The sequence below is a fragment of the Chelonoidis abingdonii genome, chromosome 6 (assembly GCF_003597395.2).
Source record: "Chelonoidis abingdonii isolate Lonesome George chromosome 6, CheloAbing_2.0, whole genome shotgun sequence".
In the NCBI taxonomy this organism is placed as follows: Eukaryota; Metazoa; Chordata; order Testudines; family Testudinidae; genus Chelonoidis; species Chelonoidis abingdonii.
Genome location: NC_133774.1, coordinates 51,691,699 through 51,705,300, shown reverse-complemented (window position 1 = coordinate 51,705,300; position 13,602 = coordinate 51,691,699). Strand labels below are relative to the sequence as shown.

At 40.8% G+C, this 13,602-nt stretch overlaps 1 protein-coding gene across 1 annotated transcript in view; it reads left to right on the top strand.

Moving 5' to 3' along the window:
• The window catches only part of MAP1B (microtubule associated protein 1B), a 111,546-nt gene extending 105,266 nt beyond the window's left edge, over window positions 1–6,280 (top strand). The window contains exon 7 of the mRNA XM_032769587.2: window positions 1,892–6,280. Within this exon, the coding sequence (XP_032625478.1) occupies window positions 1,892–2,047 (156 nt within the window). The 3' untranslated portion in view covers window positions 2,048–6,280. The remainder of the gene's footprint in view (window positions 1–1,891) is intronic.
• The last annotated feature ends 7,322 nt before the right edge of the window (window positions 6,281–13,602 follow it).

Sequence of the window (13,602 nt, the reverse complement as noted above, 5' to 3'; positions counted from 1 at the left end):
ATCAGAGAGGACAGGGACCTTTTTGTGCTCATCATGTGGGGGAAAATGTTGAGGAATAGTGGTCATTTTTATTCATTTGGCAGCTCAAATGAATAAAAATATTAAACACAGTTTTATTAAAATGTTGCCTCCAGTGCCATCCTGTTAAAGTTCTCCTTTCCTACAGAAAAGGCGACTCTTTCCAGCTTTTTTATAAAACAGGAAGTCAACATTATTTAATGGAATTTACTCAGCATATCAGGAAATCTGTGAAAAGAAGGATAAATTTTAAGGAACAAGATCGTACTCATTGGTATTATTATTAATATTAGTCATGTTTATTTCAGTATTTCCTAAGGGCCAACCAAAATAGGGCCCCATTGTGCTAGGTGCTGTATAAATACTGAGTAGTAGATGCTCCCTATCCCAAAGAGCTTACAATGCATAGAGAAGGTAGACACTGGATGAGGGAAGAGGTTTAATATACAAGCGGCGGGAACAATGTGATGGCAAAAAAATCATGTTAGTTTATTGGTTCCATGGGTACTAACAGTTTTGTTTGTTTGTTTTTTTTAGGATGGGTTTACTTAGAAGGGGATCAGCTAAATGGAAAGCAAAGGGAAGGGGAGGGGGCAGAGCAGGGGAGAAGAGAGGTAGGTATGGGGTGAAACTGAAGGGAAGACTGTAAAGGAGAGATCTGGAGCAAACAGCGCAAGGCAGAGAAAGTACAATCAAAACTGTAGAAAGTTCTCAGAATGGGCCAAATGCCCAAAGGTCCCTGCTTTGGCTGCTTCCGTCCCTACCAGCTGGAGTCTCTGGCTGGCTCCACTCTGCAGTTTTCTCCAATGGTCACAGGGATTTGGGGGGCAGAAGTGGAGGTACCACCTGATCCTAGTGCCCCCTTAATAAGGGTGTCTCCTCTACATAGTTCTGGGTCCTGCCGAGCACTGGAGAGAGGGATGTCTTTGGCTGGTCCCCATTTGACACCCATCCTGTTCCAGTGCAGCAGACTCTGCTTTGGCTGCTTGTGCCCTGCCCCTGCTTGCTGGAGTCAGTGACTGCCTGGCTGCACTCTGCAGTTTTTTCCCAAGTAATCTAGTATAGGAACAGTTACATTTAAAAATATCTGTATTAAACTAGTGTTGCTTTTTCTGTCTTTTTCCAGGAATGATTTGTTGTATATACAAAAGCTTTAGAAATTTGTTATTGTAGACTGTTACTGTATGTGTACAAATTGTGATGTAGAAAAGATTTTGAAAATTCTCATAATCATAATAATTTCAAAATGCCCTAATTGTACTCCTTGCAAGATCTGGACCTAAGTGATCGTAGCTATTGAAGCCGTGACTGTTGCCTGAATGTATATAGCAAACGTAATTCTAGGGCACCTCATTTGCCCTAAATAAAACACTAAACATGCTGCCTTAGTCCCAAAGGTATCTCTGCAGTTTACAGAATTGTAGTGTGATGGCTGTCATTTTGGCCAACACATGGGGGTTTGATGTTAGGGACCTTCTGAAGTAAAAGCAAGAGCTGCTACAGTTTGACTTAACAGCACGAAGATTCTGTGGCTGGGACTGTAGCTACTTATATCCTCTGTGGATCAGCACAGAAGGGGACATGAAATATGCTTACCTGTTGGTTACAGCAGCACTGTAAGTGCAATCTTCAGTTAGTTTTTTCATTTAGAGAGCATTCATTTAGCTTCCATGCAACACAATACCTTGCAGATTCAGGCTTTTCTTTTGGTAAATTATTTCTTTGCTGTTATTATATCCTGCCTATTTTCTTGCTTAAAATGTCCATTTGCTTCAAAAAGAAAATCTTCTTGTTGACTCGCATCAAGACTCTGTTCTCACATCAGTTGTTTTTTCTGTACATTCCTAAAGAGTTTTCCTATTCCATATTGTAGGTGACCTTAATCCCAACCCATGATTCAGAAGTAATGAGGGAATGGTACCAAGAGACCCATGAGAAACAACAGGACCTCAACATCATGGTTTTGGCAAGCAGCAGCACTGTTGTTATGCAAGATGAATCTTTCCCTGCATGCAAGATTGAACTGTAGAAACGAGGCCATACACCACAACATTAAACTTTATTTCCAGAAATTCTTCAGTTTGAAAATACCTTTTCTAAAAATTCAACCCATCTAATTCAACTGCTGAACTATATACCTGCCAAATGCTATACTGTCTCACGGTGATGCAAGTCACTAATATTTTTCAGTCTTTGCTGATTGCTAAGGGAAATAACAGTATTCCCAAAGTAGGGTTCAGATTACTGCAAAATTACAGATCCTGGTTCATCTCCGCTGAACATTTGGAAACCATGCACTGGCAAACCCAGCTGACTTCTGCCAGGTAGAGGCATTTGCCCTCGAAAGAAACACAAAGAGAGAGAGAGAGAAATAGAGAGAGGGGTAGGAGGAGAAAGTATAAATAATTGGGCCTGCATTAGTCTCACGGCAATAGATGTATTGCTTAGTGCAGTCTGCTTATGCTCTCACATGAAAAGAAAGTTTTAAATTTGTATCAGTCTGAGTTATAGGATAGGGGGCCTTAGTTTACAAAATGATGTGAGCTAATAATAAAAGGAAACTGAATGGCTTTGAAGGGACATAAGATCTAAACACTCATTAGCCATTAACTAATTTGAACTCTGCATACTGACGTAACAATTATCATAGACTAATATGCAAGTAGTTTGAACCCCATTCAGAACTCTAAAACTTTTCTTTTAACATGGAAATATGTTGGTCTAAGGCATGCTCCCAGTGAATATCTATTTAGTCCACTCAGAATCAACAAACCTGCATGCTTAAACACCTAAGTCAACAGCCAATTTACTGAAGCAAAATACCAAAGCAGTTGGGGAGTACATACAGTAGACAAATTGCCTTAGAAAGTGACTTGAATGTACAAAGATACTTAATGCACTTATTTTTTAATGTGAGACAGCAAGTTTATAAAACATCTGTTTAGGATTATAGTTACACCAGTAAAGAAGTGTGAGTGTGCATGTGTGGTACTAGAAGCCTATCTGATTGGTCAAACAGCTTGGTACTATGAATTATGTATGTTGGCTGAACACTTCATTGGTACACCTGGACAGCTCAACAAAGCAAGACAAGCATTTTTGAAAGCTGCTTTTGTACTGTAGAAGCAAGATTGAAGTGGTGTCCAGTATCAGAAATGCAAAACTTAGTGAAACACAGTATATTGAAAAAAGTTCTCAGCAAGTCTGTACAGTATTTTACCTTCCTTTGTCTTATGTTATTTTATTTGTTAATTTAAGAGTGAATATGGGAACAAATGTATAGAAGAATTTTTTTTAGCTCTGTTTGAACTTTTAATAGATGACTTTTTAACAAAAGGTTTTGTTTACAGGAAAATGCAAAGAAAAAAATTTCAGGTGAAGGCAATTTTTTTTAGTAGTTTTGTAAGAAATACATTATGTTGTTTGAGGTTCTGGTGAGAATGAAGTATGATATTGCAGTAACATATTTATTGAAAACATTTAACTGCCAAGAATTTTGGGGGAAAATACCTAATGATTAAATTAATCTATTAGTGCTCACAAAAAATAGGAGTTGAAATGCCAGTTGACTGCTCTTTACAAAGTGGTAATTAGACTCACAGTTCTCCCAAGATCTTTAAAAAGATTGAAAAAGCAATGATACCTTAAATAAGCCAAGCATGTTGGGGGGGTGGGGGGGTTGGTTTTCTTTGTGTGTGTGTGTGTGTGTTTTTGTTTTCTCTGTAAAGCGTTCCCAGTGTCTACAGATCATTTCCAAAAGTACAGCATTCAGATCAGTTCCACTATTAAAGAGAGTTTGGACGCTTAGGTCTTGGAAGCTTTACCACTGTAGAAAATATTGTTACATTTCAGTTTGCAGACTTGTGCATCAGAATTTAAATAAAGTAAAGGCCTCCTAAACGGAGATTTGTTCTGGTCTGTACAATTCACCTTTATGGTAGACTTTGAGTTCCTCTAGGTAGTGAACAATGACCTCATTTTATTTTCTTTACGTATTGTGTATTTTAAATGTTAACATTGTTAGTTTATTTTTGTTTGATAGGTGTATGTTCGCACTGCTAATTTTTATGTGTTTTTTTTAATTCTACTTCGGAGCCGTTTAAATCTGGGCCCTTGTAGCCCATTTAATGCTGTGAATTACTGTTTGTCATATGTGGGTGGAGGTTGTTTTAATATTTTTGTTAGATATCATTAGCAATGCTATTTTATTTATTGGTCTACCTTTTAGATCCTTGAAAATAACTCAGAGTGATTTTTATACAAAAGACAAAGGGAAATGCATTGTGAAAACAAGCGAAATTTGCTGAGCTCATAATCATTTACTTAACATTTATTTTGTCTATGAAGTGAAAGGCAAAATATTTTATTAGTTAGCTGATTTGGCAGAATGTTGTATTATTTCTACCACAATTCTTTCTGATTTGTCTACTCTCTCATGTAGGTAAGATTTCAGACTTTTTGGGTTCGAGGAGCAAATTCCAGACTCTCCCAAAACTGGAAGTAGTTTGTTTCTCCACTTTGATAGAAACACTAATGAGCAATGATCTCGAGACTGATCTTATACCAGTGTAAATCAGGCATAGCTTCATTGACATTGAGGGTAAATTAGTATAAATTAAATCAGAAACAAGCTTTAAATTTTGAACACCCCAAGTAAATTCGTAACAGCTCAAATAATTGTTTTACTTAAAAGAAAAAAAAGCCAGTTTCAGCCAATCTTAAATTGTACTTTGATTTTTTGCTGCTACAGAATTTTTTTTAAAAAGTTGGTTTTTTTTGAATCAGCTGACATTGTTCCTATGAGATATTGTAATACTTGTTCCATCCACTCTTCTAAATGACAACCAAGGCTGAGAGTTATTAACTTCCCAATTAGCTCCTCTTGCCCTTAATGCCTTTCCTGCCTGTGTAACTAATCTAATTGTGCTAGTCATAGTCATACACAATTAGTTTAGTAACAGCCATCAAAATGTACCATGTACATTAATGGTGAGCGCTGTTGATCAGCACAGATTTCTAGGAGCATGGTTTGATATTGATTACTCTAATTATAAAGGTTCAATATTTGAGTGTAAAGAACACTCTACTGAAATGATGTTGTTACCCATGACAACATTCCCAATCATGACCTTTATGGTAGTACTGCACTGCTGAATAAAATTCAATGAAGAATTAACATTGGAGAGCTCATCCATTTCGAAACCTAAAGAGATCCCCTTGCATGCCTTCTCAAAGTCTTGTGCTGGGGCTGACTACATTGTCTCTTTCCTTTAATTCCATCTCCCATAGAGGTCACTCTGGTGAATGAATCCAATCGTGCATGGGGGTTTTTTAAATTGTCTCCAATAGCTTATATGGTTTAGGAGCCTTCCAGTACTCAGTTGCTAAGATCTAATAGTTTTGTTAATGGAATTTTCCACCCTTCCCACTGCAAGAAATTCAGCTGCAAGGAACAATTACTCTGCATTTTTGAAATTTCTGTCATATGCCTCTTTTATTCATCTGTCACAGGAGGTACTTGCTCAGTGATGACATTTTGAAAGAAATGGTAATTTTTTTGGTCTGAATTTATTAGAAAAGGAAAAACTATAATGTTTACACTTGAAAGAAACTGTAAGCTTTCATCTTTTCACTTAATAATTGAACAAAAACACAAAGCAACCTAGTGACAAGCATTTCTTTGAATGCAATTATGTTATTCACCTGATTAAAAATGTTTGCTATTTAAAAAAAAATCTTTTTTGTGACTTTACAAAAAAAAAATCAACTAAATAAAAAGGCAGCATAAAAATATTGGAAAGAAAGGAAAAAAGGGGGGAAAAAAGCTTCTCTGCACTTAACTAGCTAGGCACTCCAGATGACAGGAGCTATCTATAAAATTCATTCAAGACTGGGCTGTAATCACAACAGTAGAAGAGCAATTAATAAAGTACAATATGCTTTCACATGTTTGCATGCAGCCATATATCTTCCAAATTATGGAAAGAAACAGTCTTGTTGCCAGCTGAGAAGCACCTCACACACTCCTCTCTCTTGTTCTGAATGGTGTTTGTGTCAGTCTGCAGCAGTGTATGGTAATATGTCTTATAATCCTGCATCACTTCTATTCTATCCAGTCATATCTAATGTAGAAAAATAGTTTCCAGTGAAAGTAATATGTAGTGCTTTTATGATATTTGTGTGCAATATCCCCTCTTCCATTGAGGATATTTGATGTAAAGGAAACAAACTCAGTTCCACAATAAAATACAAAAGTGATAAAGTGGTGTTGGTATGTTTCTTGTCTATGCGTTCTAGGCCAGCTAGAGACTACCCCAAGTCAAGGGTTTCCCGAGGCTGTAAAATTTCAACTTATTGTCATAGGGTAGCTATAGGGATAAGGAAGGAGCCTGTTTTCATTGTTACCTCACCGTACGCACTCCTGAAAAGACAGCTAAATTCAAGTGCTGTGCCAAGCACGAGCCTGCTGCTAGCAGCCTGGCTGCTGATCAGGGTAACCACATGGGATGAAGAAAATATCGGGACACGTAGGGGAGGGGAGAGCATCCCGTTGGCACAGCAAAAAAAAAAAAGTGTGGTGTCCCAGAGTCCGGTTGGTGGGGGGAAGAAAGAAAAAAAACGGAGTCCCGCTTGGGGGGAGTGGGGGAGTGGAGTCCTGCCGGCACAGTGGAAAAAAAAGCACGGAGTCCTGGAGTCCCACCGGCAGAGAGAGAGAGGGGGGGGGGGAGCGGAGTCCTGCCAGCGAAACAAAACAAACAAACAAAAAAAAACAGGAGTGCGATGCATCCTGACCAAATGTCGATCGGGACGCAGGACAAACACCTAAAAATTAGGCCAGTCCCGATTTTATTGGGCTATCTGGTCACCCTAGATACATGAAACAAATAGAATTAATAATCCCAATAGCTCACTGTAAATACCTAACAACTGAGGTATGTGCTGTTTTTATGTCTCATATAACTGTTTAGATTCATAAACGGATCGCAACTTGGCTTTTATCAATTTGGCATTATCTCAAACCAGCTGTGCTATTTATGACAAGCAGTTGAAGGTAAACTGAAGCAGCCCTCCTAAATACTTTAATATCAACCTCATGCACCCGCAAGTCAGGATTTTCAACAGGAGTTTATGGTTCCAAGCACTCACTAATTGTATTAGAGATGAACTGGTCTCAATGGTTCCATTCCAAATTAACCTTAAGGCAGACACTGAATAAACAAGCTATGCTGAAAGCTAAATTTTGTTTTGGCATTCAGAAATGTATAGAAATAGTATAGGTTTGTTTTGGCGTTCAGAAACGTATAGAAATAGTATAGGTTTCTGAGACATTGTTGCTGGCAGGAAAGAGGGCAGCTGTATGTTAAAGCAGGCTTTTTAAAATGAAATATTGAACTAGAGTTTATATTTTTATAACTATTTTCAAATTGGCTATTATGAATATACCTATTAGAGCTGTATGAATAATTTGTAATTACTGGAATGTTGTATATTTTTCTGTGGGCAGATTGTCCAATTCTCTTTAATCAATTCCCTATTTGAAATTATTCCCTGAGCTATTTTCTGTGAATAATTTTTGCTCTGTAGTTCACTCACAAGCAGATTATTGCAAATATTCCAATTCAGGCTGTGCGTCAGCTAAATCAGAGGCAGGGTGTATTTTTTCCCCTCAGTGGAGGAGGTTAATTCTCACAATCAGGTTTCCTGTATAAAATGCTCATGACAAATACATTTAAATTCACTTTCTGAAAAGCTACTCAAATATTCACCCAGGGCTAGATTTGTCACTCTAACTCAAGTTCAGTAGCACCTTACTACTCAAACAGTCCTGCTGAAACCAATGGGCCTTCTCGCAGAATAAGCTACTCTTCGGGGGGGGGTGATCTTGCACCCATTGAAGTAAATGGCAAACCTCTCATTGACTTCAGTGGTGCAGGATCAGACCCAGTGTGAGTACAAGTGCTCAATGGCTCTTAATATGTGCCTTTCCTGGTCAGTAAACTCCTTTGCTAAAATAGTCACACACAAGTGGGGCAAACACAGCCAAAGTAAAATCACTAAAATATTCAAACTACCACTGGTGGAAATGTACATAGGCTTTGCCCAGCTCTCATACCTACATTTCATATACAACTGTCATTACTAGACTGATTTTCAGCATAAGGGTTCCCTTCACTGTAAACTGAGAAGTATTGTTTAAGTTGCCATGACCTGAGCCCAGGGTTCTGTGAAAACTGGTGATTTCAGAAGCACCTGTAAATTACCTGAAAATAGAAGAGAGGGTCTTTTTTAATGGATCACCTCTCTGCAAACCTCGGAGAGACCTCTCCAGCCCTTTAGGAAGGCTGATCCACAGTTTAATTGTTTCTTTACCTCCATGATAGCATCTGCTGCAGTTGACTCAGAGGAACTCTTGGGTCACAGCTGGTGACAGGGAGTGGCGGATTAACTCATATGCCCCCAGCTCTGTGCACAGGGGTCCCAGCAAATTTGTGACCAGGGCCCCAAAAAATCTTAATCTGCCTCGGGTGACAGGGTTAGCTGAGCGTTTCTCACAGAAAGGAAAGTTAGCACTACTTTGTGTAGCTGATCAAGTGAGTTGAAGCGGGGAGGGGGGGGGGGGGGGGGGAAGCAGAGCTACACTTGGTGTGAGCAAATGGAGTCTTCTCTGCTGGAGTTTTGGCCATGCTTGCTAGCTGAAGTGCTGCATGTGCACACAGGTTACGACTGGTGGGTGAGCTACCTACCCATTGTGGCTAATGAATGCAAGTGCAGGCATACTCAGGCCATTGCTGGAGCTGATTATTAGTACAGGAACTCCTCACTTAATGTTGTAGTTATGTTCCTGGAAAATGCGACTTCAAGCAAAAGGATGTTTAACACTGGTACACAGTGATGATGACTGTGAAGCTTGGTTGAGGTGGAGGAGTCAGATGGTGGGATATTTCCCAGGGAATGCCTTACTGCTAAATGAACTAGCAATTGACTGAGCCTTCAAGGGTTAACTCTCACAACACTCTACAAGGCAGCAGGAAAGGAGGGGAGGTGGATAGAGACAGAGACACACCCTATGTGTGTGAGAAAAAAAGCACATTTCCCCTTTAAGTAGCTGACCCCAGGCTTAAGTAGATTGCTGTGTTAATTAAATCAGCTTGCTGAGACCTGAGATGGCAGCTACTGCTTAGAAGCTACATCCCTCCATTGTGTGTTCCCCCTGCTCTATGGAGCATGAGGTAAGCGGGGTGCAGGAGCATGGGGGAAGGGGAGACACCCTGACAGCCCCCCCGCTTTCTCTCCTCCCCCGCATATAGCAAGCAGGAGTCTCTGGGAGCAGCTCCAAGGCAGAGAGCAGGAGCAGCACATGGCAGTGGGGGGAGGGACAGCTGCTGCACAGGGAACTTAGGGGACAGGAGCTGATGGGGGGGCTGCTGGTCCACCCTGGTTCCAAGCCCCCACCAGCTAGCTGCAGTGGGCTGCTCTTCCTGCAAGCAGTGGACAAAACAGGCAGCTGCCAAACAATGTTAGAAGGGAGCATTTCACAACTTAAAATGAGCATGTTCCCTAACTGATCAGCAACTTAACACTGAAACAATGTTAACCGGGACGACTTTAAGTGAGGCGTTCCTCTATCTCCCTTCAGGAAGAAAAGATGTCAGCTGCTTTTAAGAAACACACATTAGAGTCTTGCCCAAGAACCCTTCTCTTGACATTGACAGTCTCTCCAGTTCTCAGCTTGTTGCTATCACCTTCGCCAGTTATTACCCGTTTCTGGTGGTGAAGTATTATTGAGAAGGTTGTGGGAAAGCAGTGCAGGTAACATCTGCAGTTCTGGGGGCTCCTCAACCAGAGACAGTTTAATTTTTGGCTTGGGTGCCAGTTGTACAAATTAATGATCCTGGCAATGGCTGAAGCTCAGGTAGTTACAGGGATTCATTTACCATTGGCCACAAAGAGTTGTTGACTGACTTTAAGCCCTGGCCATGATATACAGAGTCTTTCTTTCATTCTGAGAGATCCCAGCGAGTAGTAGTATTGGGCAAGGGCTTGTCAGCCCTGGGTGGGGATCAACAGGGTTTCTTCTTTCTTTCCTTTTTGTCAACATGCATATGAGCCTTTTAGGGTGGTTGGTGAGGTGGTATCAGCAGCAGTTTCTTTGGATGATACTCAGCTTTATATGGCCAGATCTTCACCTCTTTTGACCCAGCTAGACTGGCTGAGTGTTTAGTACAGGTTAGGTGTTAAGGACGGTTACCTGGCTGAGATCAGTTTAGATAAGACTGAATTGAGGTTTGCTGTTCATAAACTAGTAACTATGCCAGGATTTATATCAACTCCCCCAAGTGTGGGAATGTTCCTGCAGTCTGTATGTAGGCTCACAGCCTGGCTGGAGGGAGAGGGCTTCTTGGAGCCCCTTGCCAACAGATATCCAGGTAGCAGCAGTTGCCAAAAATGCTTTTCATCACCTTTGTTACCATGAGGTTGGATTACTGCACTGTGTGGTACATAGGCCCATAATTTAAGCCTATTCAGAAATTGCAGCTAGTATAGAAGGTGACTGCTGCTTATTAAGTATCGTGGACTGATCACATTACACCTGTGCTAAATAATCTGCACTGGACACCAGTTGATTTCCAGGTGATGTATAATGTGCTGGTTTTAACCACATAAAGCTCTGAAAGGTTTGGGCCCTGCCTACCTTTGAGATTGCTACTCCGCTGACGTGGTGTCATGGGAGAGCACTAGGGTTGGTAGAGTGCCCTACCCAGGGCATACTCTATGAAGAGTCCTCAGTGCAGAAGCTCACTTTTTCCCCTTGGTCCTCCAGAACCAGTTTTGATTACTTTCAGGGCCATAGTTCCCCGATCCTTGGATTTGGCCATAGTTCCCTGATCCTTGGATTTGGCCAAGCTGCACTCAGCGTGGATCCATCCACAAGTCAGAGTAGCTTCAGGCCTGTTCTGGTTTGCACTGGCCGACAAAGGCCACAGGGGCTTCATCCATGTTTCCTCTTGCCCTGATTTCGTCTCCCCCTACACTGGAGATTGTGTGACACCAAGCAAAGCCTCATTTTGGCTAGTTAAGCCAGCTTTATGGCCCATTTGTAATGCCAGAAAGGCACAAAGAGGCTGCAAAGGCAGTGAAGATCTAGACACGAGTATGAGTTAAGGATGAGGTATTTTGTTACATTAAGTTACAGCCTAAGAAGAGGATCATTCTCTACTCTCTATGTGGGGTATTAAGCACACACATTTCTGGTCACCAGATGCACATTTACATATTAATCTTACTTTAACAAGTTTATGTGTTACTGTAAATAAGTTCCATGATAGAGCGATGCAGAGCACCATTTATCTGAGCTGCAAGGGAATCAATATATAATTTTCCTCTTGTGAATAATGGATATTGCCCTTTAGTGTTAGCGAAAATGGTCTGTCAGTAAACAAGGCAGGGAGAACTACAGACTTGCTTACCTAATAGCAAAAGTATTTGGTGTCTGCCATGAATTTGAATCAGTGCTCTGTGTTTCAAATTAAAGAAAACTTTAACCCTCAGAATGCTGGTATTTTCCAAACACTAGCCAAACTAATGAGGATAGACACTAAGGACTAAGTTTTATTTTATTTTTTTAAAGGAAAGGTGCCAAGTCTTGTGTAACTATGTGTGTGCAATTAAACACCTAGACATATACACAAACTTATCACAACTCTGCCTGTGAATTAGGTGCTTGTGCATGCAGTATCTGCTGAGGCTGGCTGGTCCCCTATTTGCATGCATGATTCAATGACTATGCATGCAAATACAGTTTATGCTATTGTGATGTTTTCTATACTGAGTGGCTTTGGCTGATCTGTATGTTGTGTCACTGGGTACAATAATTATTCTATTAGCCTTTACAATGACGGCTAACCCAGCATGATTTAGAAACATACTGGCAAGGGAGAAAATGTGATCATTAGGTTAGAAAACTCTCTAATTCATTCTGCAGCTGCAGTTAAGAAGAAAACAGGATGTGAGCATGCATGGCTAGAGAGGCACAGCAGTCATAAGCAGTAGCACAATTAGTGCCAAGGAAGACATAGGTCTGGCTTCACTAGAAAACTGTTTTCAGCCTTCGAACCCACTCCTAGTAGCTTCCATAGAATGTTTTTCAAATGGGGCAGCCTGGAGCAATGAGACTTTTTAAGCATTGAAATGAGGCGGTCAGCTTGAACACTTCATTTCATCACTGGGGAAGAGCTGACTACAATGTGACTACTATGCGACCCTTTGTAACTGATGAGGTGCTGAATTCATTCAATTAACAAACTTCATGTTCATAAAGCGCACCCAGGGCTGTATTTTTTAAAAAGCAGCCTTGAGTTGACCAGGCCCACTTTTTAAGCAGGAGTAGCTGGTAAAAGTTGCATACACAAAACCCATTTTATTCCTTGCATAGACAAGGTCCTGTTAGCTGCCAATATGTGGCCATTGTCAGACATGGAGCATGCAAATGTTTGCACACGCAGAGGAAGGCAGCAATGAGACCGTTTGAAAACCTGGCCCAAAATATCTTATTTTGCAGTTATTGAGCAGGCAAAGCTCCTGCTGATGTTACTAGGCCTTATGTATCCACATGCTAGAAAACTGACTGCAAAAATCTATCATATGGGACATGAGCGAGGAGTAGAGGGAAATAAATCTTAACCTAGGGAAGCAAGTGGTCACACAGAGTAAGTGGCTGCTGATATTCATCTTCCTTGCCAGCTTTACCCGAAGGGCAGTTATTGGACCTCTGGCCCTTGAGCCATCCATCAAGAGGACTCACTTGACACTGTATTGAGCAGGCCTCTGAATGTAACTATCCTTAGAGCTCCGAATTTTTTTATTCCTCCTCAGAAATTACCCACTCTACCAGGGATGGGAGAAAAGACACAGAAGCAGGGGCCTTTGTGGCACAGTAGAATGTGTCAAAAACTATTTCTTTCCTAGAACAGGTACTGATTGCTATTTCCAAGAGAAGGGGTGAGACATTTAGGCAGGCTGCAGCCTTTAGCCATAAAGCTTCTGTTTTAGATTCTCTGTGCTGTAGTTCATAGAGCAGATGATACATTAGAGATAGTGATAAGGTCTCAGGAGTGGGGGGTAGAGACTGAGGGTGATAAGAGGTGCGGGTGTTATACCAATAAAAAACTAGCAGGATCTTATTAAAGGGACAAGACATTTGTCACATTTATTGTAAATAACATAATAAAATAAAAGATAACAGCAAACAACGTTGTTTAGCTACTTATTCCTATATATCCATTCACACAATCATTCATACAAGTTCTGGATAGATATTATAGTTACCAGCCTAAAGTTGCTTGTGACAGAATACTGGCCAGGTACCCTGTACACAAGAGTGGAGCCGAGTCCGGGTCAGGTGCACCTGATGCTCCTGGAGGCTGGCAGCAGAACCATAGACTCAAAGTCCTCAGTCTTCAGAGTCCAGCTTTATAGGGATTTTTCCCTATGTTAGTTCATGGGAGTTGCTTCATTCTGCTGTTGTTAAATTAATCAGCAGGTGGCTGGCTCCATGTTGGCAGCAGAATGTTACCCAAAGTCTCT